This window comes from Struthio camelus, chromosome 24, assembly GCF_040807025.1.
Source record: "Struthio camelus isolate bStrCam1 chromosome 24, bStrCam1.hap1, whole genome shotgun sequence".
NCBI classification, from domain to species: Eukaryota; Metazoa; Chordata; class Aves; order Struthioniformes; family Struthionidae; genus Struthio; species Struthio camelus.
Genome location: NC_090965.1, coordinates 4,986,136 through 5,014,018, shown reverse-complemented (window position 1 = coordinate 5,014,018; position 27,883 = coordinate 4,986,136). Strand labels below are relative to the sequence as shown.

The window sequence follows — 27,883 nt, the reverse complement described above, 5'->3', positions numbered from 1 at the left end:
AGTTAGGAAAGCCATTTCATCCTAAATCAAGGCTGCCATAGGAGAGCCAACAGAATCTGGAAATTAGGGTTATGCTTTTCATGGTTTTCATATTACTCTGTTTTGAACAGAGCTGAGAGGAGTTTGGCTTGAAGCCACTGTCCAAAACAATGCAGGGAAGCATATGTGGTTTGAGAATTACTCAATACTATTTAAGCTTTCAGTTTTTCCTGTCTTTCAATCCAAAAGGTATGAAGGCTCCAGGACTCCGTTTCCTCCACAGTAAGCAACTCTACCCAGAATGTTCACTAAAATCATTTACCATTGCAGTTTACATATGCAGTACTATGTCTTTCCTCCAGAAACTGCTTGGAAACAATAAGAATTTAAAGGAAAAAAGAGAAACAGATGAGAAGGACTCACTGGAATACATTACAGATAGTTTAATATTAATATTCCTATTATCATTGCTAAAACTTAACAGCCAGAAGCAGCAGAATCCAGAGAAGCCACCTTGAGAAACCACACAACGCCCAGCAGCAAAACTTAGAGCTGTTCACAGCTGAAGGAATTTAGCCCAGAGCATAGTATCTGCTCATAAAGGATGCATCACTTACTTAAATCAAATCTTTGCCCTAAAGTAGGGTCTGAATGGTATATAGACACCTACCCCTACCTACTGGCTACCCATCCAAAATTAGTTTCACCTACAACTCTTCACACTAGGCAATTTGAGCCATGGGATAATCGTCCAGATGAGGGCATGGTAAAGACTTGTGAGGTATATTGCTCATATAGTTAAAAGCTGCTGCTTTCAGTGCAATCCTAGTTCACGCATCTGTATTTGTATTACTGCTTCAAACTATGGCTGATCTAAAGAAAAAATCGTTAAGTTGATTTTTTTTTCCCCCAAGCACTAAGTGCATCTTATTCTAATTTTCCTGGCTCTTCAGAACAAAGTGAATGCACTCCTCCATTCTTCGCTATTTCAGTAAAGGACTACCAAAACCTGAAAAAAAAAATTTGTTTACTAGGATTTAGTTATAGTTGAACAGAAAGGGAACAAGTTAAAAATACTTAAAGGACAGATGTCATGTTATGATGGTGCAGACAATATCAATTTCAAAGTGTGGAATATTAATAATAAAATGCTTTTCTGTAAAGCTTCACATAATTCTACATACATCTGAAGATAATGAAACTGCCTGCATGTAACCTGTTGAAATGCAGCAGATTAGATTCATTAACTAGCAAGCAATAAATATATAAAAAGTGCTAAGCTAGAGCATTTAAACAAACATCTACAGACTTTCAGAAAAGGAGTGCAAGTCATTTGATAATTCCAAGCTTTATAGCTAATTCTGTCTTGTGCTTTGACATTTTTCTGCTTTCTTCATTGCTGGGTAGCATATGTATTTGGAAGCGCTTCAAAGTAATAATATAAATGTTGCTTTTTGTTCAGAACAACAGAATTACTGTAGGCATTAGCCAAGCTGTCTATTTTAAGAACTCTGAAAAAGACAAAACTAAAAAGAAAAAAAGGATCAAATGCTGGGGAGAACCACCTGAACTGTTGCTTAACTGTACCTTTCTCCTCTCTACTGAAATCCCAGTTCCTGAACACTTGTACTTCAGGGATTGCTGGTATACTTCCATCTCTCCTTCCAGCCTGCGTGCTGGAAATCCAATGGAAGGCCTGGAGTATCATACTGCGGGAGAGAGTTTGGCTCTACTTCATTCTGAGTTGAGTGTGAGATAACTGATACTGGCTCGTCATGTAGAAATTCGTTTTCAGAGCTCTTTACAGAGGAAAAATCTTTGTTCTTCTCCAAGAACAAACTTCTTTCCTGAAATGTACACAAACATTACTGTAGGCCAAGGGTGGCCAATCTGTTGAGCCAGTCAAGTGCAGTTCCCATGCCAAGGCAACGTCATGTGAGCAGCAAGAGGACTATGCTGGCGTGGGAGCACAGGGTAGTTCAAATCCCCAGCTGCTGAGGCAATGAGCTCACAGCGGCTGCGGAAGCTCACATCGTTGAGCTGCTGTGGGTCCCGTCTGCTCGCCCAGCCCAGTCTCATCTCGGAGTGCACTCCTGGGAAACCACCATCACCTCCTGCCTGGAAACTGCTCCCAACATTCCCCAGGCCTCCGTTAAAAGGAGACTGGTGAATATATACCATCACCTTCATCCTTATGAAGATTTTTCTACGGGGAGACTGTCAGGAAGGTCACTAAGCTTGCTTTAGACCATTCTGTACAATGGCAAGATAAGAGAGTTAAACAAGCTGTTCCATGTGCAGCAGAACTCAAGAACTCTGCTTGCCTGCAGATCTGCATTGTTTTCCCCTTCATTCTCCTCTCCATCAGCTATAGGAGCCCAGCCGGGTTGTATGCATGGGAGGGTTAGCCGAGGCTGGGTTCCTTCCCTCGGTGGGGCAATTACTGGAATCTTGTACTCACAAGAAGGACTTTTCCTGGAATTTGCAACTGTCTACCCTCTTCAAACTTGGCTGAGAGTGCCAGTGAGCTTAAAAATTATTGCACAGAGCTGATAGGCAGAAAGAGCATATGCACAAGCTTCGTTTCCTTAGGAAACCTGGCTAACACTGTCCTCCTTTTCTCCCATCAGCCTCAAGGGAGCTGGTGTAGTAACTTTTGGAAATGAAAACTTGGAGCTTTCACTCTGCCCTGGTAGGGTCCTTGCTCTGTCAGACAAATGCAACAAAAGTCAGACTGATCACTCCTTTCCAGCCTGCACACAAAGGTGCCTCCCTCAAAAGGAGCACAGGACTCAAAAAACCAAATTGAATTATTATTCTTTTAAATCTCTATCCATTGCAAATAGCCAAGTACATGTGAAAACCAGGAGAATTCAAAAGAGCACCCACTCTGCCCTATCTCCTCTGCCACATCACAAGGTTGTTAAGTTACTGATAGGATAACTTAAGAACAAGGCGACTTAAGTGAAAGCTAAATATTCTACCTTCTGCTGCTCAGCGAATGGTTCTTGAGTAAACTCTCTCTCAGTAGGTCGATTTGCAAGTTCTAGTTCATCTTGCCTTTGATGCTTCTCCAAAGCGGCCAGCACAGCATCATGAAGAGTTAGAAAGAACCTTTCTTTGGTGATACAGCTGTCAAAGAAATCATTCTTCTCAAAGATTGCTATTACAGAGACTATCAGAAAGGGGGGAAAATAAGCAAACCAACAAAAGTCACATTCACAAACATTTCACTGAAGTTTAAAACTTACCCCTGATGATAAGTCAGTATTAGTAAGCAAACACTATACTCACAGTGACAGCTGGCTATCAGGACTGTAATACCAATATTGTGAAACATATGGAAGATCTGTGGAAAGAATTCCAGACTGGCATTAGCAACTCTGCTTTATACAGGCGCACTAGAAGGTAAGACGTGAATAGGGAAAGAAAAACTCCCTTATAATTTTACATCTTTGGAGAATACCCTTCTTCCAGAATCTCAAATCCTGTTTCTTAGTTCAGCATTAAACAGCCAAGGTGTCCAAGGTCTTCATGAATGCTGACCCCAAGAACTAGGACAGCTCACAGCCAGATCCCATACTGGCCCTCCTACAGTACAGTGCAACACACACTGTTACTTCTTTGCTTAATCAAAAAGTTCTCATAGGAACAAGCTAACTTGAAATGATTCTACATACACAGATGCCATGCCCATGTGTAAACAAGGGGTCTGGGAACCTATATTTTCAAACATGACCTGTAATTCCGGTTGCCTCAATTTTCACGTCCAACTTTTTTAGATAGATCACCTTAGTGCTAAAGCAATCAGATTTTAGACTGGATAGATTCTCTCCATTTTCTCAATACCCAACCCTTTGTAATTAGAAGATCTCAAGATAGTTACTATGAAAAAAGGCAACAAAAGTCATTATTTGCTATTGAAAGTTTATGCCAAAATGTACAGAGAATCACAGAATTTCAGAAAATGCAGCTGGGAGGAGTCTGGAAAGATTTTTGACTTCATCCCCATTTCCCAAGGGGAAAGTTATTCAATGGATCGCAAATAATTCTTCAAGGATTTTAGGGAAAACAGTGCACAATTACTCCCAAGAGGTGTTAGTCTAACGCATTGTCAAACAGACACCTTTGGAAGTTGAGCGACAGAGCTTAAGGGAGCTGAGTAAGAATCCATCTGGAACTGAGTCTTTCTGAGAAGCATAGCTACACAAAATTTATTTTTGCTAAATATATCTCCACTGGCTAGGATCTCCACTTGAAGACTAAGAAGCTCAAGGCATACTTCAAAGACAAGGCTAATTAGGCAGTCAGCAATAATAACAAAATCACTCTCAGAGAAGACAGCTGGTAGTTTCATATCGGCTATTTCTAAGGCAGAGGGATTTTTTTCAAATGTCCGGCTAGAAGAAAAAATAAACTGCCAACATGGGAAAAACAAATTAGACATTTTTATAAGTGCGTTTTTAGTTTATATGATTCGAGAACCAGTGACAATGGATGACAGGTTTTTGCATGTCCTTTGTATTGACAATGGAGCTTTTGTTTAAAAACAACAAAAAATGTGTGTTTCTTTGGGAAGGCATTAATTTCTGAAATGCAATAGCTAAATCCTGCACCCTTTAAGGCCAACTGGAAGATGCACAGATTGTTATATAACAGGGCACGTTAGGCTAACAAGCAACATGACACTGAGTAAACTTCAGGTTTTGCATTTACATGCATTTAGGTTGCTTACCTGTCGCAGTAAGTCTGAAGCTTGCAAATCCACAAATTGCACCATGCTGAAGTCTAAAATAATGGTGTGGACTGGACTCAGCAAATGCGTTTTCTGTTCTTCTTCCTGATGCAACAGTACTGAGGAATTATCTGTTGCAGAGCCTGATGAAAGGCAAGCTCCTTTCCCTTCATCCTGGCTCTTTTCAGTCTCAAGTCCTGTTTTAAGGCCTGGGGATGCAGACTGTGCCTGCGCTGCTCCCACCAAGAGTGTCCTATGGCTGGATCTGTCTCCATACTTTGACCAATGTACCAAATTAACTGAAGATGATGAGGAACCGCTGCCTGGGTCATGTCGCTTCACCAGTTTCTCTGTATATGGTATCTAAGATGGAAAATGGAGAGTACACCAGTGGTTGGAAGAACTGGGCCTACGGGGTGGAAATTTTTTTTGCTGCAAACAAGACAGCGCTGTAAATCATATGATATTTCTTCTCTCACGGTAAAAACACCTCTGAAATAACACTAAATATAGCACAAGAGCATGCAAAGTAGTGGGTGACTCAGGCAAGCCTCAGATGTGGTTAGCAGAGCGCCTTCAGTGCCTACCTCACTCTTCCACACCTTGAAATGGCTTGTGATACTGGAATATTACTTTTTTTAACTTTCATGAAGGAAAAGAAGAAAAAAGAAGATTGCCCACGGCTTCACACAACTTCTCTTCCCACTATAAGAATACATTTTATTTTCCTTCCTCAAATTTTGAAGATAAATTGCCTTTCTGAGCAACGCTGACGCTTACTGGCTGAGTTCTGCAGACCTTTGTTCAGCTACTTTCTTTCTATCTTTCTCAGCTGGTCACAGAGTGGACAAATTTAATTGATTCTTTTTCTTAATAGTTCCAAATGTGTTTTTTAATTTTTGTGATACAAGACAGGAAAAGTCACTCTCTGCATTTTTGTCCTTTGGAAGATGATGTTAAATCAGCATTATCACTTTCAACTCCTAAGCACCTCAGCACCGCGTCTTTCCCAAACTACTTTCTTTCAAGTCATTTCTCATACAAGGACTTTTACAAATCACATATGACTGTTTGAAAAATATCTTCTGAGAACAGTCCATTCCCTAAGTTCTTTCCATATATTTGTCTAAAAACTTGAAAATTCAGATAAAGAGGGATACGACTGACTCTCTAGAAGACATACATCAGCCAATTGTAGTAAAGACAGGAGAAATTCTCTGATTATGGTGACTGTAGCTGTCTTTGAGGTATTTAGCACTTGCACTTGCTAATATTGAGAGTAGACTAAATCCCTCAGATAACCAAGGGAGTTCTCTTGCTGCTGGGGGAAAAAGAAGATTCCTACTGGAGCACCTGACAAAATTCATGTTTCAGCAGAGAGGAGAGGAACTGTTGAATACCTCAGTTGCTAGTCCATGCACCCAGTAAGCTGAGCTTCTGTTGCTCTATCACAGAAAGTGTAAGTGTGAAGAAATACAGTGGTTATGTTTGCTTATTTTCAAAAATCAAATATATATATACATGCTTTATATCAACATTTGCAGCCTTTAAAGTTCTGGCAAGTTAAGAACATTGTTCTTAATAACATAAAACCAGCACCTCAAATAAGACAGACTAGATAAATATTTTCCTAAAGCTGACCCTAGGTGCTGGTCCAGGTGGATCACAGACACACGCGCATTTGAAATCTTTTCCTTGCACCGTAGTGTCAGACAGACTAACTGAAATTAAAGCCCTCATTTCATTTTCATCAAGAGGCACTGCTTTCATGTCCATCTGAAAAAGAAAAACAGTTTTGTTGGAGAGAGTTTTATCTGCCTAATGCGGGATCTTAGAAACTTCCGCTGACTGAAAAAGTGGCATTTACCTTGCTTAACAAGTAGTTTTTGAAGTGCTTCATATTTGCAAAAGAGATGGAAGAACAGCACTGGAAGATTTTAACACCTTCAATCTCCATTGCCTGTAAAACAAAAGTTGGCTCTGTGAGCGTTGTACCTACCATTAGCTATTATCCCCCTTCTGCCTAACACTGCCTAGGCAGTAGACTGCAAGGTCGCACCCTAAGGACGGAATTTGTCTGTTCTCATTGCTGGCTACACTGCATACTGGTAGTGGTATTGGTAGCATGGACCTAATTAGCATAAACTAATCTACACCTCTTGCAGTTAAAAACATACCTCCAGCAGGTTTCCCACCACTGATGGCAGTTGGCTGCTATAATATAAACTAAGCTGTTATATTATAAGCTTTTATCAGTCCGTCTTTTCAGCTCCATCAACATAGCATTGGGAATGCACCCATGTGACAAAGGCAAAGTTTTTTATTATAGCATTGCCTAACTCTGTTTGGTGCAGGGCTTGCCAATAACGTGTTAAAAAGGTCTCTGCCCTACCTATTATCCCATCGCCAGGAGAATCTGTGAGTCAGTCTAGCACAGGCACAGTTGTTATTGTGAACACACATGTAGCGTAGACAAAACCAGACTGAGAAAAGCAGGTCAGCAAAAAATTCCCAACAGCTCTGGAAATGACAGCAGTGCAGCTTCTACCACGGGGACTGCACACACTGACACCAGGACACATTGACACTGGCCCAAGCAGACTAAGCTAGGTATCAGGATCACTTCTCACGACAGATACTTAAATGTTCTTAGATTTTCAAAGTTTGACTCAAATGAGCTGAGTCTAAACGGTCACCCCCAGGCATTTAATGAAAGAAGCTGGATTACAGAGAGATGGAACATTTGGGTTTTTGTTTCCTCTTACGGCTCTGTAGACGGATAAACTTCTATAAATATTCATGTTTGGAATCTGTCCCAGCACCACCATCTTCATCCTGAAACAAGATGTTTATTAGGTTTTCATAGAGAACAGAGAAAAACCATCTGTTCCTAAAAGTCTGATCTTCATTTCTCTCTTCTTCACTGGATATACCAACTGCAACTTCAGAAGGTGTGAATACAGAAAGTTATTCACTCATAATTAGGGTTCTTTGAGTAGGGGAGCAGTATACAAGCATACCCTTCAGGTACACTGGTGCCCTCAAAAATATATAATGCCCCATTTCTAGCTCTGGAACACTCAGAATGTTATTATGCCAGGAAGTGGGTTCCCTCTCTGTCTCCCCATAGCCCTCCTCAAAGATACATCACATAGCCAGGTGCAGGCAGTTATAACTTGTGCTTAGAGCTGGCTACACATAGGCTAGGTCTGATCCAGAGATCACATAGCAGTTTTAGCACAGCATTTTGCTTCAATTCATATAGTCTGCCTCCAGGGAGAACGTCTTACTTTGGGGACGGGACCTTGCTAATGGTGCTGCTGCATGGTTTTTGGGCAGGCTCTGGTCAGTTCATGGCATGGGTGGACTAAACATCTGACTAGCTGTCCAGTCACTGGAAAATGCAAGTGGGTCCTGAGTATGGAAAACATTAAGTTGTCAAGACGCTCTATTCAAGGAAATCTGTTGGCAGGTAACTTTCCATGCTTTTCTGTGTCTTGTCAGCATAAAGCCCTCAACTCCTTGGAAACTGAGAAGCAGTTATATACCCTGCAGGTAATATGATCAATAAGGATGCTAACTGAACAATGGCTGCCAAATTGCCCTTTCACAAGGCTCATTAAATCCCAAGGCAAGCCCAAGAAGATAACTCTGAGCAGAGGTATGCAGTGAGTTTCAGACACCAGCTGAAATCTTTGCATCGTTCCAGTGTTCTGAAGGCATTCTTTCAGAGCCACTCTGGAGCAGTTTTCACAAGCAGTTCGATACCTGCAGCAGAGCTGAGGCTTTTGCTAACTCCTTGCATGTTATTCTACAGACTTCAGCCTCCTTAGACAAGCACTTCCCTCTCATGGTAAATCTCATGAGATGTGGCTTGGATTTATGAACAACTCTGCTGGTTGGGTTAGTGGTTAATAAGCCTAGTTGTGTCTGTTTGATGCAATCTCCCTTCCCTATCAGTGACTGAGTTTAGGGAGAAGATAGAACAGCTTGGTGAATGTTAAAGAAGACTGAGGAACACGTTTGAAAGAAAGACACAATATCTCATTTTATCCTTCATTGAAGCGTGTATGTAGATCACCTCTCCTTGTGGATGCCTACACCACAGTGACCAGTCTTCTGCAGTTGCATGGCACAGTTGCAGGGAGGATCAATCCAGAGCCCACAAACTTGAACAGAGAGAGCCTACTACTTTACGCATTAGGGTGATAGATAGGATTAGAGAAACTCCAGAAGATCTGACTGAAGTGTTTACAGAAGCTGCTTTTCCATTTTCACATGTACAGCTAGCTACACCTAAACATCAGCTCTAAGAAAAATCAGTATTTTGCTGTAAGAATTACAAGTACCTGTGTGATCTAACGGTGATTATGAAGAAGGTACATCCCATGGAGATTGCTAAACCAACATCAAGACCAAGACAAAGGACTGCTGCAAAAGTTACAAGCCAAATAACCTTTGAACAAGAGACAGAGAGAACATTAGTAGCAAAAAGATGTGAAATGACCTCCAAACTCAGCCCCAGCCAACAGTCCCAGAGGTATAAAGTCAGCCAAATCCACTTCATCTACATCCTGTACTGAATAGTGCCTGGGGTGGCATCTGTTAAGTAGGGCTACTCTAAGACTCAGAAGGCCTGGCTGACTTCTCGGTTGAGCTATTCTGGCTGGCGTTTGCAAACTGCAGCAAAAAAGAAAGAGACTAGGAACAGTGATAGGTGAAAAACTTTGTCATCACTTCTGGAACAAGCCAATCTTCCAAGTAGTCACAAACCATGATCACAACAAAAAGGTGCAGGACCTCAAACCGCGTGACTCAACTACAGTTACGGACAAGACAGACTCCCCCCTTACTTTGCCCTGCATCTGGAGACATACAGTGTGGAGCCAGAGTTGCAATCTTGGCTGTGTAGATGCCTCCACAGCACTGGCCTGCCTTGAAAGAATGAGGCAAATAACCAGGTGTGGCTGAAATAAGGTGCTGAGAACTTGCCTCTTGGCAAGCACTTTATTTCTGAGGAAAAAAACTGCATGGAGGGCCCCAGATAAAGATTGGACTTTACTGAAAGAACTTCTGAGGCTGAAACTTGCAGCACAGATGGAGAGGAATGATTCCTACCATGGTCAGCTGTATTAAATCACTTTCAGGAAATGTCAGAAGCAGATCTGGCAGATTGTTTATCCTTCCTGCCATCAAGTGGAGTATTTGCTAAGCCTTCACAACCTTCAGACCCTATACATCTGACCCACAACTCAAATGTCCAGTCTCTTTAAGAGGGTTTCCATAGTCAGGAGAAGTCATATTATATTGGGGGCCTTTCTCTTTATAAGAGAGAAATCCTGCACAAGTGCTCACAAGAGAACGTGGTCCCAATTGATAGCTAGAGAATTTCCTTCTCAGAGGACCTGGGAATCAGCATCAATGATCAGTTCTGCCTGTACAGAAGAAATTGCAAATGCATTTGTAGAGGTTTCAGTACAATTCTTCTGCTGGATAGTTTGAACGATCCCATTTCTAAGAGAATGGCCACTGTTTGCCTTGACCTCCTAAAATGTGCATTTCTCCCTTTAAAGCACCTTCCAGTTCCTAGGTGGGGTTTTCTGCCACTTACTAAATGATACTTATCCTGTCTCCACAGGGTTGGGATGTCCAGAAATTTTTCAAGAAATGGGAGCATATTAACTACCACAATAGCAGCCAGTACACCCTGTGAAAATCAGAAAAATAGCACATATTATCTTATTAATTTTCCTTTGTATCTACAAACATGCTAGACAACAGATACGCAAGCAGTGGATAAACTGCTCAAAATTAAAATCTTACAATAGCTTTAGTTCCATAGTTATTGTGGATGTATATAACAGTTTGTTGATATGAAAACCGATATGAAGCCAGTGTATAACCTTGTTTGATTTCACAGTTAATTTCTGCCAATACAACTGGACTTCCTCTTGAAATGCTATGTGTAGTTTCCATTACAGTGTTCCTCAGTGACTCCCTATGCCTCCTGCAAGACTAGGAGAAAGGCTAACACTATCTACAGAAGTAGGAGTTGCTGTTTCAAAGAATGGCTTCAATTAGCATGGGCAGGTCATAGCCAGATTTAGGAAGCTGCTTGACACCATTTGTTGAAAAAGCCCTTCTTGGCAAGGAAAAGGAGACGGAAGGGAAGTAGATAGTTAAATTCTGCTTTGTCAGCTAGTTTTGGGAAAGGGATTTATTTTCCCATCTTACAAGGAGGCCAGGAAAAATCAGGAAATAATACTCTGTTACAGTGGTTTCTCAAAAAAATATACAGAAAAAAAGAAAGTCCAGATAACATTTTAAGAGATGAGTAGAACACTGAGTATCTCAAATAATCTACAGCAACAAAATGTTTGTAGCCATATTGGCAATGCAATATTCATGCAAGGCAGTTTAGGAGCCCATATGGTTTCAAAAAATAAACCTCAAAGGCCAAGCTAGAATCAGAGACACTAAATCCAAATTTCCATTTGGAGGATTTTATTTACATCTATGCGGAAAAGACTTTGAAGCATCCATCCTGGAAATACTTAAACAGATGCAAGAGAGCAGCTCATGATTGTGTTATACGAGTGTCTAAAAGCTTGCAAGATGGGAGACCAAAAGTGAAATACAATATTCAAATTGTAGATCCTGGCAATGAAATTTCAATCCTGTTTTAGCCAAGGAATTTTAGCTTGTTCTGATCAGTCACAGATGGGACAAAGATGCAATATTTATTATCTAATACTGTAGCCTGCTGAAATTTAGGGGAGTTTAAAGCCATTGCTTTGGTTTCATCAGTTCCCCAAAACAATTAACTCTAGAGCAGAATCCCGAACTGTCCCAGGAAATCTTTATCTTATGCTTAGAAAATAAGTAGGCTCCTACCGTAACTATCTCAGATGCACTTACGTTAGGCATAGCCTGGAAAAAGTATCTTAGTTTCAGCACAAACACCAGCATTATGGATGCTCCAATCGCTGCTGCTAACTGAACAGAAATACTTCATCAGAGAAGCCTTCCAGAACCATTTTCTCATTTGTCCTCTCTAAACAAGTAGATATGGTCTGTGTAACACTACAGCCTGGGAAAAATAACTGGGGACATTGAACAAAGGCTGCAGGTGTGCTGCAAAGGATGGTACAAATGCCAGAATACTTCTGACTTCTATGATGCAGTGGAGTAGGTAGTCTTTAACTTAAGAGGTCTGATAAAAAAAGGTATTGTATTACAGCCTGCTCCCCCCTCACCCGCCCAATAAGGAAGATAGATGGAAGAAGTTTGCGTGAATAATTTTCATTTGGCTTTTTGGCCATATTCACTAAAACGTAGTCTTAAACTGCATGAACACATCCCGTTCTCCCCACAGGATGCTAGCTTCATTCATGGCACATGATGTGCTATAAGTATCATATCATAATAAGTATCATATAGTACATAACGTAACATACAGAGACAGGGGATCTAAATTAATGGTCCATGGGAATATAACTTTATAGCTCACAAATTGTTTGGATGAAAAGTCAGCCTATACTAAGTATGCAGTGATTTTAGATGACAGTTTGGAAGCTCGACAAATCCAGCCCAGCTCACCTGTGTTCTTCCCCCTGTCTTCTCTTGAATGACAGTTCCAGAAAGAGCACAGCTGACAGCAAAGCTTTTGAAAAATGAGCTGGAAATATTGCACAGCCCCACAGCTATCAGCTCCTGGAAAACAGAAACAGAATGAAGTAGAGAAAACCCCAAATGAATGGCTTACCTTAATAGAGGTAATTTATCAAGAATCACATTCCTTTATGCTCATACTTGCTGGTTGCTCATCTGTGTTGCTAAGTTCAGGAGACCTTCTGAAAAGCAAGGTCTGCTATGGTTACATGAGCTATTTTAAAAGCACAGAGTTTTTACAGCTGAGGCCCCCAAAATCAAGCTCCTGCTTTCAAAGAAATCCACTGAGAACTTCAAATCTATAAAGGATTGGCTTCCAAGCTAACACGTAGCAAATCTCAGTACACAGCACAGTGCACCTGGACAAACTCTTGAGTGCAAAAGACATTCCCTTGATATTTATCCCAAAAGGCTACATAAAGTCAGGCTGGCTTCCTTACTGGCTTAATTCCATCCTAATAAATATTTCAAGCCATCACAACAAGCTAAACATGGAGTATGGCAAAACAGCTAATGCTTACTAACTCTAGCACACTGGAAGCTAACGCAGTTTTAGCTTAAAAGTCTCTCAAAGCAATCACTCTGGGTAGAGGATCCTTATATTGGGATGGTAGCTAGCCAGAGCTACCAGAGAAGAAATATAGCTGCATGGGCCATTTAGAATTTCAGCTATTCATGTTGTATGTTTTTATAGTCCTATGGATTCAAAACACCAACAGCTGTCAGGTCCAGCTGCAGCGGTGAGGGGTTCATCCCAATCAGTGGGAATATACAAAGACCTCTTGGTCAAAAAAGGCCATACCTTGGCTTTCATGCTATTGGCTTGTAACACTTACCCTTCCACGCGGGAGGGTAAGCAAGTTGCTGCAAAACCTTTGTTTCTACCACTCTCAGCTAGTTACTGGCTTTACTAGGAGAGTTCAGTTTGCGTCTTGGCCTAGGAAGTACGTGCATTTTTGTTCTCACCTGATTGCTGGCGATATTGTAGTTGTGAAGTGAAGCATACCTCTTTCCCACAAAAACAAGAAGGAAGTAGCTTACAATAGCAAGGGAGAAGGCATGGAATATAATCTTGTTCAGGTTTGATAAATCTGGCGGTGTAGGAGGCAGAAACCTGCAGGATCAGAGAATAGATAAGTTCAGACTTGCTCTGAATTCTGTGCAAAATAACCCTATAGCCAGGACCAACATCAGAGGCGTTCAGCACCGCAGAGGAGAAGCTCTAAATCTGTAAGACTCTTTGCCTCCACCTTACAAAAAAACCCAAATTCCTTTCTTTGCATGCAAACAAAACCTCAATCTAATAAAGAAAACTGTAATTTACATTCTGTTGTGTGTGTTCTGAAATAACGATACAATTACATCTCTTGAAGACTTATCCCTAGAACTGGGCTTCCCAGTGCAAAATCAGCCCATGACAGATTTCAATAGGCTGAAACATCTCTTTTGTATCTCAAAAGTATAACCTCATTAACGGCATAGATAACTAACCTGTGAGGAATCATATTGACCACAACCCTACTAGATTCAGCATGAAGATGAATGCGATTAGAAATAATTGTGACTGTGATAATCTGGAAAAGAAAACAAGAAGCAATACCAAGGGTTATACAGCATTTGCTCCTGAAACTGTACGCAATATATCTAAGCAAAGCATATTTAATCTTGTAGGAGTATTTCAAGGAATTAGCCACAGAATTTTTCAGTGTATAAACATAACGGCACCCTGAAGTAATAAGTGGAACGTTTTTGAAATAAAGTGTGTTATACTAATACCTCCTAGTCCTTTGCAGGTGCCTACAATGTAGTAGTGTCTAATACATCCTGTGTAAGACAGAGACTATTTTTCCTATTCCAAATCACTCTACTACTTCCATGAAACTTTCTGAACATTCAAGAATACAATTCTTGGCTGTTAAACTAATAATACAAAAGAAGGGTTTGCTCTCTGTAATGCTATGCTCTGCCAGAGCTGTTGTCCCACAGGTCCCTATTGTACAAGTGCCAAATTGCTTCAACTCCAACATCAGTAAGGTGGGATTCCTGGTATCTTGTTCCTTAGAAAAAGCCTCTATGATCTTTCAGACTCCCTGACTGTGCCCAGAAGTCAGAACTGTCATTTCAACAGAAATAATTTTGATAAGAAATCAACTCCTCCACTTTCCAGAAAGGAGAAAAAAACAGGGAGAAAAGAGCAACAACAAACAAACATAACTGAGTTTACAGCAAGAATTTCTTTTGAACATTACAAAATCGACTACCTCCTTTCCACAATTCCAGACCACGCCCCACTAAAAAGATCAAGATCCTGAACCCACAAGTCCACAGTTCTCGTTTCATCCATTCTAAAGATAAGAAATTAAAATTCGGAGTCTAGAACTAGGTTTCCAGGAAGGGCTCATCTACACAGTAATTTTCATTCGTATAGCAATTCTAAATAGTTAGTCCTCGTGGCCTCTTGTAAGCAGGGATGTTTTATTTTTACAGTACCATTGCTGAAAGCCACCCCACATATCAGTGACAAAGCTGTTAATGGGACTCAAACCTCCAGCATCATCTCAGACAGGATATTCTTGATCTCTGTGTTAGTTCAGTTATCACAGTGGAAATATGGAGAACGCTTACCAAGAGAAGTTCCATAGGAAATGCAATAGGACTATGCTTATATGTTATCTTGATATATTTACTGACTCGTAGCATGACCACACAAACCAAAAATAGCAATATGCTGGTGGCATTAGCCTTTGGGAGAACCAGGAAGTAATGAAATAGATTCTGAAAATGAAACATCATAGAGAGGGTCAGCATCAGATACTACCACTACTTTTACATTCCGGGAGGTTGACATAGGTTGCCCTGACACTTGAACTTATCCTTTCTGCTACAGTGGTATCTTCAGTGGGAAGAAGAGAGGCTAAGAACAAAACAGTATTTTAAAATCCGTCTTGTCTACCGGTGTCTGCAGAGAAAACACTGCTACAAATAACTCAGATCTGTCCCTGCACCATCATTCCTCTCTTCTACACTACCTTTTCTTTCCAGTTGCCTGATCAATGTTATTGAATTAAGAAAAACTGGCTTTAACTTGTATTTAGCTTGGAGCCTGCTGATTCTTTGCCTTTGGTAATATGATAAAGATACCGTGTGCCCAAAGGTTTGCCTGTGATGATCTACTGTGGAAACAATACATTTTCCTATAGCCTTTCCTCTATAACAATTATAGACATGCTGAAAATTCTAGAGCTACATAAGTGATTAAAAATGTGCACAAAGCCCCTTTTTCTTGCATGTCTCACAAGTTAATAATCTCCATATGCTGTTCAGGACAACAGGAAGGTGAAGTAAACCACAGCTGGGAATTGCAAAAATGTCCCCTACCAACTGACATAGTCAAAAATTGCCTTCAATTTCTGAAGCTGTTCTTTTCTTTCCTGTCCAACAAACATGCACTTCTTTGACCAATAATGAATTTACTCACATAGAAAATGTCCAGGGGGCCCTTGTGGAAGTCAATTATGATGCCAAAGATAAAGGTAAACTGTGATACAATGACATGCAACGCTGCTGCAGTGAGGTAAGCATCAATGAGAGTCTTTGGCAAATATGTCGTGATAAACCCCAGGCAAGAGCAGCCTAACAGCAACTGTACGGAACAAATGAGAAGTGAGATGTGATATAATTATCAATGTCTAACCCACCCTTCATGTTTCCATATTTTAAGAGCATGACTCTTCACTGCCATATAGGATGGGTGGTTATTTGGAACATGCTATATTCATCATGCACGCCTAGAGTAAGACACTGCCACACCAAGATAGAAGCACTTTACATCAGGTGTGTGCAGTTATGCAGGACTACCTAAGGGTCCACATACTGGAGAACGGGCCAACCCAAAAGATAATCGTTTCCTTCACACATGTACATATTAATCACAGACACATGCCTCTTGAACATATCACACATCTTTTCAGACGTCATGAGAGGAAGAAGCAGACCTTCAGGCTTAGCGTTTGTGCTTAGAATACACACAAATTTTCACATGTAAAAGAATGTATATAAGGGTACATCCTTAAGGATCTAAAACAGAGTCATATGCTACCTGAATGATGCCAGTCAAAAATGTTGTTGATGCAGTAAGTGTCAAGGCCTCCATGTAATTCTTCATAAATGCAGGGTCTGAGAAATTGGCTAATGAACCATTAGAGGACAATATTTGGTTGAAATTAAGAGTCTTCAGAATGTTTGCCACCATTGCATTTAGGATGCTGAATGAGCCTGGAACCAGCAGAACAGAGAACAGAAAATGGAACTGCATGAGATGTTGCAAGAAGGGTCTATCTTAAAACCACACATCCATCTCTTCCTCCCACCATCGGTCTCTGCAGTACGAGACAGTCTATTTTCACTCAGGTATATAATCCCTTTTCATAAGGTACTCTTTCTGAACAAGCACCTAAAGTTCCTGAGGTGCTGCCGGAAAAGTTCAGACCCCTTCTACAATTTTACAAGTGAAGTCTCTTAAGCTGGTCAGATGCACGACAAAAATATTTTAATATAAAACACAAAAGCGGATGCATCGCCATGAGCTGCCAGAAAGGCTGAGAAATACAGTCAGTCAGAGACAGAAGTGCCAAGTTACCTAAGAGGCTAGGAGCTCCGCATATGCCCTTATTATGATAATGTGAAGGGCCTTCTCAGATGTAAACATCTTGTTAATAATCTAGTTTCTGAATAAATTAAGAATGCAAAATCATCAACAGTTCAGTCATGGCAAGAAACTGCATGGCCTCAGGCATAGACCAGGAGCTACATCATGATTCACAGTCACATCCTGGGGGTAAATGGGAAGCAGACTGCACTAGCCCTTTAGTTTAGGTAGGAGAGGCCTCCATGACATTCCAGCTGTCTCCTTTTGCACTGGTGTCTGTGATACAGAAGCTGCGGTAGCTCTTGTTGTGCAGGGGTTGAAAGCACCTTGCAGCTGAGACTTGACTGACTGGCCAAAATTCTCACCATTGATCAGCTGCAGAAGTGGAACAACAATTAATTGAGAATTTGGAGGTCTAGAGTCTCACCTAAATAACATTGGCATATTAGATTTAACAGATGACTAAATTAAGGCATCTTGCTAGCTTTTGAAACAGCATTGAACATAATCTCTAACTCCTGTAGAAACATTCTGCAGTACAAAATAAACCTCACCAATTGAGATATGATGTGAAGTCCCAAATATGACATATGTCATTGAGCAGCAGAACGCAGAATAGAAGCCATTGATGATTGGCAAAGGTAACCTGGTCAGCAAAACTCCTAACAGTCCTGGAAAGCAAAAATCTGTTTCTAAAATCAAGCAAATTGGGAAAATTCTCTATCTTTGGTTAGTAATTTTAAGTAAAATTTTGCTGATGAAAACCTGGCAACCCTAACGAAGGTCCCATTTTATTTTGTAACGGAACCATCACAACACAGGCAGCATGAGTGCTGGTCTCCGTTATACTACCTCCCACTTGCCAGTCTGAGTCTAAACACGCCAACTGGCCAACGCGCAAAGTGGGCAAGAAGGCCGTTCAGCTCTCACCACCTATTTTTTTAGGGAGTCCAGGACCTGATAAAGCCACTGAGGCCAGGTAGAAGCGAAAACCAAGTGTTGTTTTACAACATGGGCCCTTCTTAACTAGAAAGTAAGCAAAGGACCAAAACAACTCTCCTTTTAGGCCACCTAATAGTGGGGTGGCTACGCATACGTAGTCCTTGATTTTGCAGGGTGGGTTTTAAAGACCATGTTATTTTGTTTGCAATATAGGAAAATGCTGCTGTCGTCTACATTTTTGAGTTAGTTTAAGGAGAACTTTATGTATGAAAAAAATAGTGTCCTGCCCTTGAAACTACATCATGTACTGTCTGATTATAGAACAGATTCTTTTTTCCTGAGAATATGCAAGTAAATTGGTTAATGAATTATGGAACTTGTATGGTCAAAGTTCCCACATAACCCCATCACATCTAGAAAGAACAGGAAAATGGGCAGGAGATAAAAATTAAAATATGAAAATGATGACATACAAAAGGAAGCAAGAGTATTTTTTTTCTCTGCCTACCTTGAGGAATCTGAAACATCCCAACACTTAAGCCTGCATGTATGTCTCTCAAGAGCCATTCTCTGAACCGATATGAAAAAAGCCAATTCAGGACAGGAAATAGTTTGAGTATGATCTTTCTGAACCTTCCCCAGGAGAAGCTGAAAAGAATCAGATAAGCCACATGTAATGCCTTTCACCAACTCCACCTCTGTTGCACTTTTGCATGGCCTCATCCTCTCCAAGCACAGAAGCCACGCTGCTACGGCTAGCTATAGGCAGGCACCATATACTGCGAACCCACGTAGGCACGAGCGCTTTGCAGATCCAGCTGGCACATAACATGAATCCTACATAGGCACCCCCGTGCCTTCGCATTCCATTCAGATGAATCGCAAATACTCTGTGTGCCTTTCACATGATATCCTCTCAGCTCAAAAGCCCAGAGCTCAAAATGCATCAATTACTTGACCTCATTAACAGAAGAAAAATAGGAGATGGTATTTCGATTCCTCCTATTCTGCTCCAGAAGGAAAACATAAAAACAATACATCTGTGGAAAAAAAAAAAATAGACAAACCGCTCCCACCTCTCGAGAAACTGTCAAGTGCTTCCTGTATTATATTATTTAATATATTATTTAATATATTATTTAATTCGGGGATGCAAGGAGGACCTGACCTACATAAGTTATTTTGCCTATATGTTTTTGAATCAGAATTTCCAGTAGGTAAACGCTGACTAACCCCACAGCCCTGTGCTCCTTCTTCCCCTTTCTAATCCACTGGCAGTGTTAGTGATTTTCCAATTACGAACCAAATATGAGTGAGGCAGTGTCTGCCCAGGGCTTCAGGCAGCCTTGAACAGTAGCTGTGGAGACTGAACTCCAGTAAATGACATAGAATTGAGTTCCTTTCTATCATTTTATTGACCAAGGTGACAATATACTGGGCTGACAAGTGCATACAAAATGGAGAACAAAGAAAACATGAGATAGGGAAGTGGGAAACAACAGGGAAAAGAGTACGAGGAAGCAAGATAGACATGGGGCTTAAGCGAGGAGTTGGGGGAGGGAATAAAGGGATTTTCTTACTAAGCAGTAAATGCAATGATAAAGTTTCAAACAATATTAGCTAGAACTTAAAAGCAAAATCCTCCCTTTGATCTCTGGACAAGACTTATTTTGTTGCACCAGGCATTTCTGGGTGGACAGATTGTTAGATCATCACATCATAATTATGCACAATTCAACTCTCTCCACCAAGTAATTTTGTTTTTCTGGCTCCAGAACTTTATCCAAACTCCTTCTTACTTTTTTTTTACTATATGAAAGGACAGTGCTGGAACAGAAGGCTATTCCACAACCTACCAGATCTCATTTTCACAGAGATTAATCTTGATGACAAGTCTTGAAGATGAATGAAAAACTAGAAAACACAGTAGCAACTCAAATTGTGATTTCATTTGCCACTTACCACCAGAAAATTACTTCACAGTAGCATAAGTAAAACACAATCCACAGTTTTAGGCTGCAGTTCCACACATAGCTGAGCTGATAACAAGAGCTAGCTATACAGAAGGAGGGAGGTCTGACTCCCTGTCTTTCCCTGCGCGGTCCTGTCCCTTCTGGCTGCAGCAAGCTGTTGCAGCAAGCTCACCACATCTTGTGGAAGCTCACCCATGGCTAGCCTTGGTCTCAAGTCCTGCCACAGACCCAGAAAAACGCTTTATGTTTCAGTATACATTTTAGTTCTTGTGAACTGCTGAAAGAAAGCTCGGATAAATGACGAATCAGAGATTTTGTATTTGCTTTCTTATGAGGACTGTGCAGAGTAGACACAGCCATAACCATTGCCAGTCCACTCAGGATCCAAAGAAAGAAAACAGAGTATTCACAATTAAACAAAACTGAAAGGGAAACTGATGAAAGAGCTTCCTATTTTTGATTATATCTGCCTTGCTGGAAGAACATCAGGAATTCTCATATGCTGCCAAATGAGACTGCCTTCTGGCGTGCCTGCAGCCTGCAGGGCTCCTCTGGAAGAAGAGCTGCTTCTAACCCCAGTACAATGCCCAAAAGAGAATCTTGGCAGATAATGTCCCAGAATGGGAAAACCAGGCTGCTGAAGCATTAGTGCTATATCGGTGCGCTTGCCTCACCCCATTATTCTCAAAGAACACAGGAACACAGCTCCAAAATAAAGGAAAAGCACTTCAGTCAATCTCAGTCTTACCATTATGCAACTATCCATGTTCCCAACTAAGAAGGAACAGAAAATGGGTCTTGAAATGTAAGAAACAAAAGTAGCAAAAAACACAAACCAGAGAAAGCAGATGCAAGCTTGCGTATTGCAGCTGGGCAAAGGGAAGCGCTGGAGGGGACCGAAACTATTGGCAGTTTCTCTCTACAGTGCATCTATCCCTCGTGCTATCAGAGTCCTCAAGTGAACAGAAACTTTTGCAGACTGCAAATAGCCGCTTTCATAGTGCAGTGCTAAGCTGATCTCTCATGCTTCAGGTGTGAGTTGCCAGAACTGGGTGTTCTGCTTCAGTTATCAATCAACACACTTCAGCATTTTAATTGCCAGCAGTGGAAAGTTAGCGCCTTTTATTGCACTTGGGCTTGAAGAGTCTCCTTAGTTTCTTCGCATCTACCAAATTCCCTGCATATAACTCACCTGCATTGGAGCCGTCGGTGGACTCGAGGAATTTGTATTTCTCCACACAAGGTAGAGGAGAGGTTTCTTTCAAAGTAGGTCTGGAAGTGCTCCTCAGTTTGTATTTCTCTTTGGACCCTGTATACTGTTGGTTGTCTATCTGCCCTAACGATATCATCGTCTAGCTCCATATAGTCCTTCTGATCATGGACAGTCAAAACCGGAGGAACAGCAAATGCTGGAAGCCAAAATCAAAGAGCTTGTTCTTGGCACTAGGGCTAAAGGAAAGAAACAGGGTCATTGACTGAAGTCTCGCTTAAAAACCAAAACAATAAAAAGCATAATATGTGATCAGCCCATCCCAGCATAACTCCTGTGGAACCAATAGTCAACGCAGGGATAAGCAAGGCTTTGGAGACTGAAATCCATGAAGGACCTGCTGCTCTTAGGATCAGATAAATCAATCGCCAAATCACTCTCAGCAATACTGGGTCCTTCTGGAACCGGGCTTGTTCCAACTCTGTGGGAAGGACCAGCCTGGATCCCCTCCATTTTGTGATCCCAAAATCAGGCCTGTGTTTAGAAAACTGGATCCCGTCCCCCTCCGCAACCCAACTGCAGCTGGGGAACCAGTTCTAAATCTCCTCGTTTCTAGCCCTGGAGGAAAAAGATCTAGATTTGAATCATACAGGGAGCAGCTAAATCTGAGTTGCAGCATATAAACGCTGTGTAAAATCTATATTTGATACAGTTCAGGTTTTATAATCCTCAGAATGTCTGACTCCTATTCCTTAGTATTTTAATACCAGGAAGGAGATTTGAGTTCAATCTCTGTCACTCAGCGTAGGTAAGACGTGAGCTCCCTAAGGGAATACCGAGTAAGCAAAGGTCCACTGCAAGACAGGATCTGAGGCAAAGATCTTATACAGACAGCCGAGGCAAAAAAAAGATTCAAATCCAGAATTTCCAAGTGAAAGTACAGAGATTACACAAAAAGCAGGGTGATGACACATAGTAACATATAGGGAAAGAGGAAATATTAAAAGGCTGTGAGTTAGCAGTAGGACTCTATTCAGAATGTAGTCCAACTGTAGCAGAACTTGTAACAAAAAAAATGCATTGGGATTAAAGTTTCCTCTTCTTATTTCATTTCCTGAACTGCCAGGATCAGTGTACAGGCCTAGCGGTTTGCATCACTGAGCCATGCTACTTCTCATACAGCAACAGGGACTCTTGACACTGACTTTCCTGTCTTGTGAGACACAGCCACAGACGTGTACACACACCCCAGTCATTCTAAACCCCAGAAAGAGCTGGTGGTAGGAGAGTCTCAAACACACTCCATCATTAGGGCACAGTTCCTCCCTCTTCTTACAGAGAAGATAAATCTAGGTCTTCCACAGATAGATTTAAGAGCCATTTGTGTTCGTTTGATCTTCAGACCCAGTACAAGTTTTTAAAGCCTTACCTATTTTTGACATCTTTGAGCACAAGCACCTTTTCAAGATAAAATAACACAAGCAGCAAAACCAACAAGAGGCTAGAGTCTGCCGATGAAAGGCATTAAAAAGCCCAGCATGCCACAAAGTAAGTTACCTTTTAGACACAAGCAGTGGTCAAGTTCAGCTCTTGTTCACTCCTGTTATTTGGACTTCAACGGTGACTCATAGAGGCAGAGGACAGGGTCCCATTTTGTTAGGCTGTGTAGAGAACAAGAAGGTTTTTGACATGGGAAGCCGCCGTTTTAAAAGCAAGTTCCAGGCAGAACGTGCCTGTCTCGCACAGTATTGCGAACAAAACTCATCTTCCTCAAGCTTGAGATCCAACGGCAAAGGGCCTTATACTCAAATCCCTAACACTCTTTTATTTGCTGTGCAATTCTGTACTTACAACCTGGTGAAAACACGATGGGCTCCACTTCAAAACATGCTTAGCCTGCAGCACCTAGTGATTTCAATGTCTTAGGCGCACGCTTGAAAGTAGGCACGCACCCATCTTTGATAGCGTAAGGCAATATTACAGTACTCAGAAAATTCTCTATACGAATACAGAACTGGGAAATCTAGACAGAGATGGCTTTGTTCTCCCCATTACTGCTGGTGTAAAGCCCCTAGAAGGGGACAAAGTGCACTTGCGGGGACTACAAGGCAACCAAGACTGGCTTGCAGGACTCCAGAAGCACCAGACCTATGGGCAGCTCCAGAAAGGTCTCGATGGGCGCTTACTCCCCAGCGACCCTGCCATGTTAATCAGGGCCTGCAGAAATGCTGCGGGAAGTAAGTTTATTCATCGATTTTCCTTTTCTTTCTATTTCAAGCACGCCCTAAGGGCAACTGGGCAGCAAAGAGCGAAGGGGGGGTGTGCTCATGAAAACGCGAAGCAGGGGCAGCACTCGTGGAATTTTAGCTTTTTGGCAGCGGCCAAGGGTTATCCGGGGCCTCGGGCCCGGCCAGCCCGGTGCTGTGGGGGGCGGAGCCGGGGGGGCACCCAGGCCCCCCCCAGCACACCGCCCCCGCCCCGCCCCCTCGACGTCACCGGCGCCCTCCGCCAGGCCCCGCCCCCCTCCCGCTCTCGCGAGAAGACCCCCGCGCTGGTTCCATATTGGGTCATCTCTGCCCTGGGCGCCCCCAGCTCTCGCGAGAGCGGCCGTGCCGAGCGATTGGGCCCCAGCGTGCCGGGGAGGGGGGCGGCGGTCGCCTCAGCGCAGCCGGGGCTGTGCTGCGCTGCGCGGGGCGGAGCGGGCGGCCAGGCAGGGGGTGGGGGCAGTCGCCGTGGTGTCGCCGTCACCGTCCTACCTGCGACGGGCGTGTCCTTCTCCCCCCCCCCCCACACACCGCCACCACCGCCCCGTCTGTTGGCCCTGCGCCCCGCTGGCTGCCGGCGGGACGAGCCCCGCCGCGGCCCGCCTCACCTCACGGGGCTATCCCGCCGCTGGCGGCGCGGGGCGGGCGGCGAGGCAGCCGGGCGGCAGAGCAGGGCGAGGCGAGGACGGGGCGAGGGCACCAGGTGGGCGCGCGGCGGCTCCCAACGCCCGGGCGCGAGCGCCCCTCCCCTCCCTCCGCCGCCGCCGCCGCCGCCTTCCCCGCCCGTCAGCTCGGCGCGCGCGCCCGCTCCTTCCCCCTCAGCGCGGTGGTTGGGGGGGGGGGGGTCGGTGAACCGCCCGCGCGAGGCCTCTCGCCCCCCCCCCCCCCCCGTCGGGCGGGAGGGGGCAGCAGCGGCGCGAGGCGAGGGGGCGCGCGCGGGCGGGCGGGGCGGCGGCGGCCAACGGTCGGCGGCGTGAGGGGACGGCGGCGGCGGAGGAGAGGGCGTTGCTGCTGCACGGCTGCCTCCGCCCGCTGGAGAAGCGAGGCGGGGAGAGGGAAGAAGGAAGGAAGAAGCCGCTGCTGCTGCTGGAGGTGGCGGCGGCGGTGGTAGTGCTGCTGCTGCAACCGCGGGCAGAGCCTCCCCCTCCCGCCGGGCCGGGCGGGGCGGGCTCCGGAGCCGAGATGTCTCAGGAGCGGCCCAAGTTTTACCGACAGGAGCTGAACAAGACGGTCTGGGAGGTGCCCGAGCGCTACCAGAACCTCTCCCCGGTCGGCTCCGGGGCCTACGGTTCCGTCTGGTGAGTCCCGGGAGGGGGCAGAGCGTGGGTGTGCAGAGGGGGACGCGTCAGGCCGGTGCTTGGGCCCCTGCCCCGTCGTGCTGCGGCGCCGCGTGAGGGCGAGGAGGGCTGCCGTGCCGCCGCGGGGCTCTGCCGTGCCGGCTCCCCGCTGGCAGACCTGCCCCGGCTCGTAGGGACCCGCGGCAATAACGCGTGCAGGGCGCTCGTCGGCGAAAGCAAGCCCAGCGGAGGGGGTTTGCTTGGGGGTCCTTCTCCCCCGGCTCGGCTCAGCCTCCGCCAAGAAACACTCTTCTCCGTGGTTTCATAGCGATACTGCTGGGGAGGCACTGTCTTGTCTTTGGAATGCGTCGGATTGCACCACATGGCAGGTGGCACTAAAACATTTTTGCAGGGGGAGATAATCATGTCCCAGCACCCCCCACCCCAGCATGATCTCATATAGACATTTTTCACCGTGCCTTCTTCCAGTTACTAGGTAGGGGGTGGAAAAGGATGGAGGCTGGTAAGTCCCTGATAGCTGGCTTTGCAGAGCTGAGGGCCTGGCAGCTCTTGTTCCATTTTTTTTTTTTTTTTTTTTGCTGGACTGGAAGGATAGATCATCTATAAGGCAATTGCATTTTTAACTGAGATCTGCTGGTCGGCAGAGATGATGGCAGGAGGGCTATAAGGGCTATTTTTGCATCCCCGACTTGTAACAGCAGGTTTATGATTATCAGTGTTATTTTCCTGGTGATGGTAGATCAATGCGGGAAAACTTGTTCTCTTGCTGTAAAATGACAGAATTACTGCAATATGCGCTGCCTGGAAGAGCAAAGTCCTAGTATCAGGCTTGCAGAAACGTGGAGAATTTGGAAGTGAAGAGAGTTTAGTTTTTAATGCTTACCTACTACAAACAAAATGTATGACAGGTTACACATGCTAAATACAACAACGCTCCCTTCATTTGTAGTTCCTCTACTAAAGGATGTTGGCCCATTAAACCTAAGTTAATTGGGCTGCATTCATCACTTAAAGAAAATAAACTTGAATCAGTTTGACACCTAGACTTTAGCAATTGTATAATGGAGTCATATAAAAGTATTCATAAATTACTGTGTCCTTTTATTAAGAAATTTCTCTAATATGAATATTCTACTTTCTACTCTCTGTTCTTTTGCTCCATCAAACTATGATCAGAATTTTCTAATGCGGGCGCGTAATGCTTTGCTGCTGTATTTGAGCAGACATGCATATTTTTTCTTTAACATAATGTACAAATTGATATCAATATCATTTATGTATCATATTATGAATACCATAAAGAGGCATGCATACTGAACTGTACTAATAAAGAGTTGTTTTGCATGTGCTGCGGTTTTAAAGAAATAGAATTCTGTGCTGTTTTTAATATAGTAAGTTTAAGATAACAATGGTTTATAAAATTGCCAGTAAGTTCTGTTTAAATAACGCGTATTCTTAAAATTGTTATTCCCCAAGGGTTTAAACACATTTCATAAAAGGCAAAGGTTAAACCATTCTAGTAGCAAGATTAACTGAACGTACTCACTGAGTTTTTTATAGTAGAAAGATTTAGTTCTGTTGAAGAAGGGCCTGACTGCCCTAGTTGATAGATACCCCTTTAACTGCTCAGAGTTTCATTACTCACGGAAAAATAATAGGAAGTTAATTTGCTGAATGCCTTGTCCATTGTATTTTTAAGGTTTACCCAACACAATCTAACCCCTTCCTTTTGTCTTTTCCCCCTCCCCACAATCTCCATTGTGCTTGTAATACTTCCAATGTTTGTTTTCACAACCAATAACTGAAGAGTTTGCATCATGAATTTCCTGTTTTGTTGTGTCAAAACTTTCAAAGATTGTGCAACTGCATGCAGGCCAGATGAAACAATTTTTCATTGGAAGCAATTTCAGACATGTGGCACATTGAGTCTTAATACTGTCCATGTTGATGTTTTTCTCCTAAAAATACATATTTCAGAAAAGATGCGGTTTGGAAAGGCTAGTAATATAGAAAGTATGTCCGGATTAAAATAAAAATGGCATATATAATTTTCTTTTATCTGTAATATTGTTAAACTGCAAATGGTGATGCATGATATTTATGATATTCCTAAGACGCCTTGTTGCATTCTCTGTCCTTTTAGAGATTTTTCTCTTTCTTCCTCTTCCCCCTCCTTTTCCAGGAAAAAGTTATCTAGTTTCATTTGAGACTTTTTGTTGGGAGCACATGTATGCTGGGATAGTAAATTGCAGCGTTTTAGCCACCCCTAAACTGGATGGTTAAACATACGTCCCGGGATGTCTACTGCGTTATTGTGTTAGAATATAATAGGATGTTCTGTTGTTTATTTACCTACCAAGGTGAAAGAGTTAAAAGTGAGAAATTTCTGGAGAGTAGGGGGAAAAAGTTAATAAATAAATAATAGAGCCAGGAAATAAATCATTTAGACTACGGCGCTGTCTGCTGTAAGCTACTTTAAATGTTTAGTTTAAGTATGGCTTAGAGCACCTGTAGATAAGAACCTGACTTTATTTTGAAGTCAGTGGAGAGCGAGAGAGAGGGGCGTTTTCTTCAGGCAACTTAAGGCACCCAAGTCACATGCTTAAAGTCAGAGCAAATATTCCAATATTTTCTGAAGTGTTGTGTGCAGTCTTGGAAGAAGGATGTTCAAACAGACAACTCGGATACTTCTCAGAGTCTATTTTTAAAAACTGAAAGTATGTGGAGATGCAAGTAGGGACTTAGTTCCAAAAGTCTGGGAAACATTGATATGCATGCTCAGATTGTTCACTGCTAAGTCATGTAATAATTAGTGTGACATCTGTTGTATGGAATATTTCATTTGTTCTTGCAACAGTTTTGCATGTTAATATAACAGTCTTTTGCACCAAAAAGTTTTTGTCAAAATCTGTGACAAGGTCTGCAGGAAAACAAATGTGGGTTCCTGAAGCACCAGTCTTGTAGTACTTGATGTAAGAAAGACAGGGGTTTAGATTATGCAGCCTCTTGCAGTGGGAAGTTGCTGAACAGAGTTGGGATTGATCAGTAAGTCACAGTTTAGCCAGAGGATCTCTTCATTTCTTTTATGTGCTGGGGGAAGTCGGTGCAAAAGGTGTTAATTCAGCCAGTTCCAAGCTAAATGCACAGCTAGGTGTTTTGACGC

General features: G+C 42.9%; 2 protein-coding genes across 18 annotated transcripts in view; one reads left to right on the top strand and one right to left on the bottom strand.

Moving 5' to 3' along the window:
* Positions 1 to 407: 407 nt before the first annotated feature.
* Positions 408 to 24,176, bottom strand: SLC26A8 (solute carrier family 26 member 8). 15 transcript variants are annotated; one of them, XM_068918386.1, is made up of 22 exons: positions 24,031 to 24,174; positions 22,716 to 22,819; positions 21,141 to 21,397; positions 18,484 to 18,623; positions 17,588 to 17,704; positions 16,485 to 16,660; positions 15,864 to 16,028; positions 15,011 to 15,160; positions 13,877 to 13,959; positions 13,352 to 13,499; positions 12,314 to 12,427; positions 11,609 to 11,710; positions 10,326 to 10,421; positions 9,064 to 9,170; positions 7,480 to 7,549; positions 6,582 to 6,674; positions 6,356 to 6,490; positions 4,715 to 5,077; positions 3,274 to 3,328; positions 2,964 to 3,154; positions 1,567 to 1,826; positions 408 to 988 (listed from the first exon to the last, which is right to left on the bottom strand). In XM_068918386.1, the coding sequence occupies exons 3-21, from the start codon at positions 21,308 to 21,310 to the stop codon at positions 1,611 to 1,613; spliced, it is 2,691 nt and encodes an 896-aa protein (XP_068774487.1). In that variant the 5' UTR covers positions 21,311 to 21,397; positions 22,716 to 22,819; positions 24,031 to 24,174; the 3' UTR covers positions 408 to 988; positions 1,567 to 1,610. The 15 variants fall into 15 exon arrangements, with proteins under 15 accessions (XP_068774487.1, XP_068774491.1, XP_068774489.1 ...); XM_068918390.1 differs by having other exon boundaries at positions 1,567 to 1,688; XM_068918388.1 differs by having other exon boundaries at positions 11,633 to 11,710.
* Positions 24,177 to 24,360: 184 nt separating this feature from the next.
* The window catches only part of MAPK14 (mitogen-activated protein kinase 14), a 28,289-nt gene continuing 24,766 nt past the window's right edge, over positions 24,361 to 27,883 (top strand). The window contains exon 1 of one of the 3 annotated variants that reach the window (XM_068918645.1): positions 24,361 to 24,720. In XM_068918645.1, the coding sequence (XP_068774746.1) occupies positions 24,605 to 24,720 (116 nt within the window). In that variant the 5' untranslated portion in view covers positions 24,361 to 24,604. The remainder of the gene's footprint in view (positions 24,721 to 27,883) is intronic. The other 2 variants (XM_068918644.1, XM_068918646.1) reach the window with 2 other exon arrangements.

Coding starts and splice junctions, on each gene's coding strand:
- SLC26A8 (XM_068918386.1), bottom strand. CDS start 21,310: ATGGAGCTAGACGATGATATCGTTAGGGCAGATAGACAACCAACAGTA. Junction 13,960..15,010: donor TTCCTATGGAACTTCTCTTG/GTAAGCGTTCTC, acceptor TTTCTTTTCCAG/ATTATCACAGTCACAATTAT. Junction 3,155..3,273: donor CCTGATAGCCAGCTGTCACT/GTGAGTATAGTG, acceptor CCTTTCTGATAG/TCTCTGTAATAGCAATCTTT.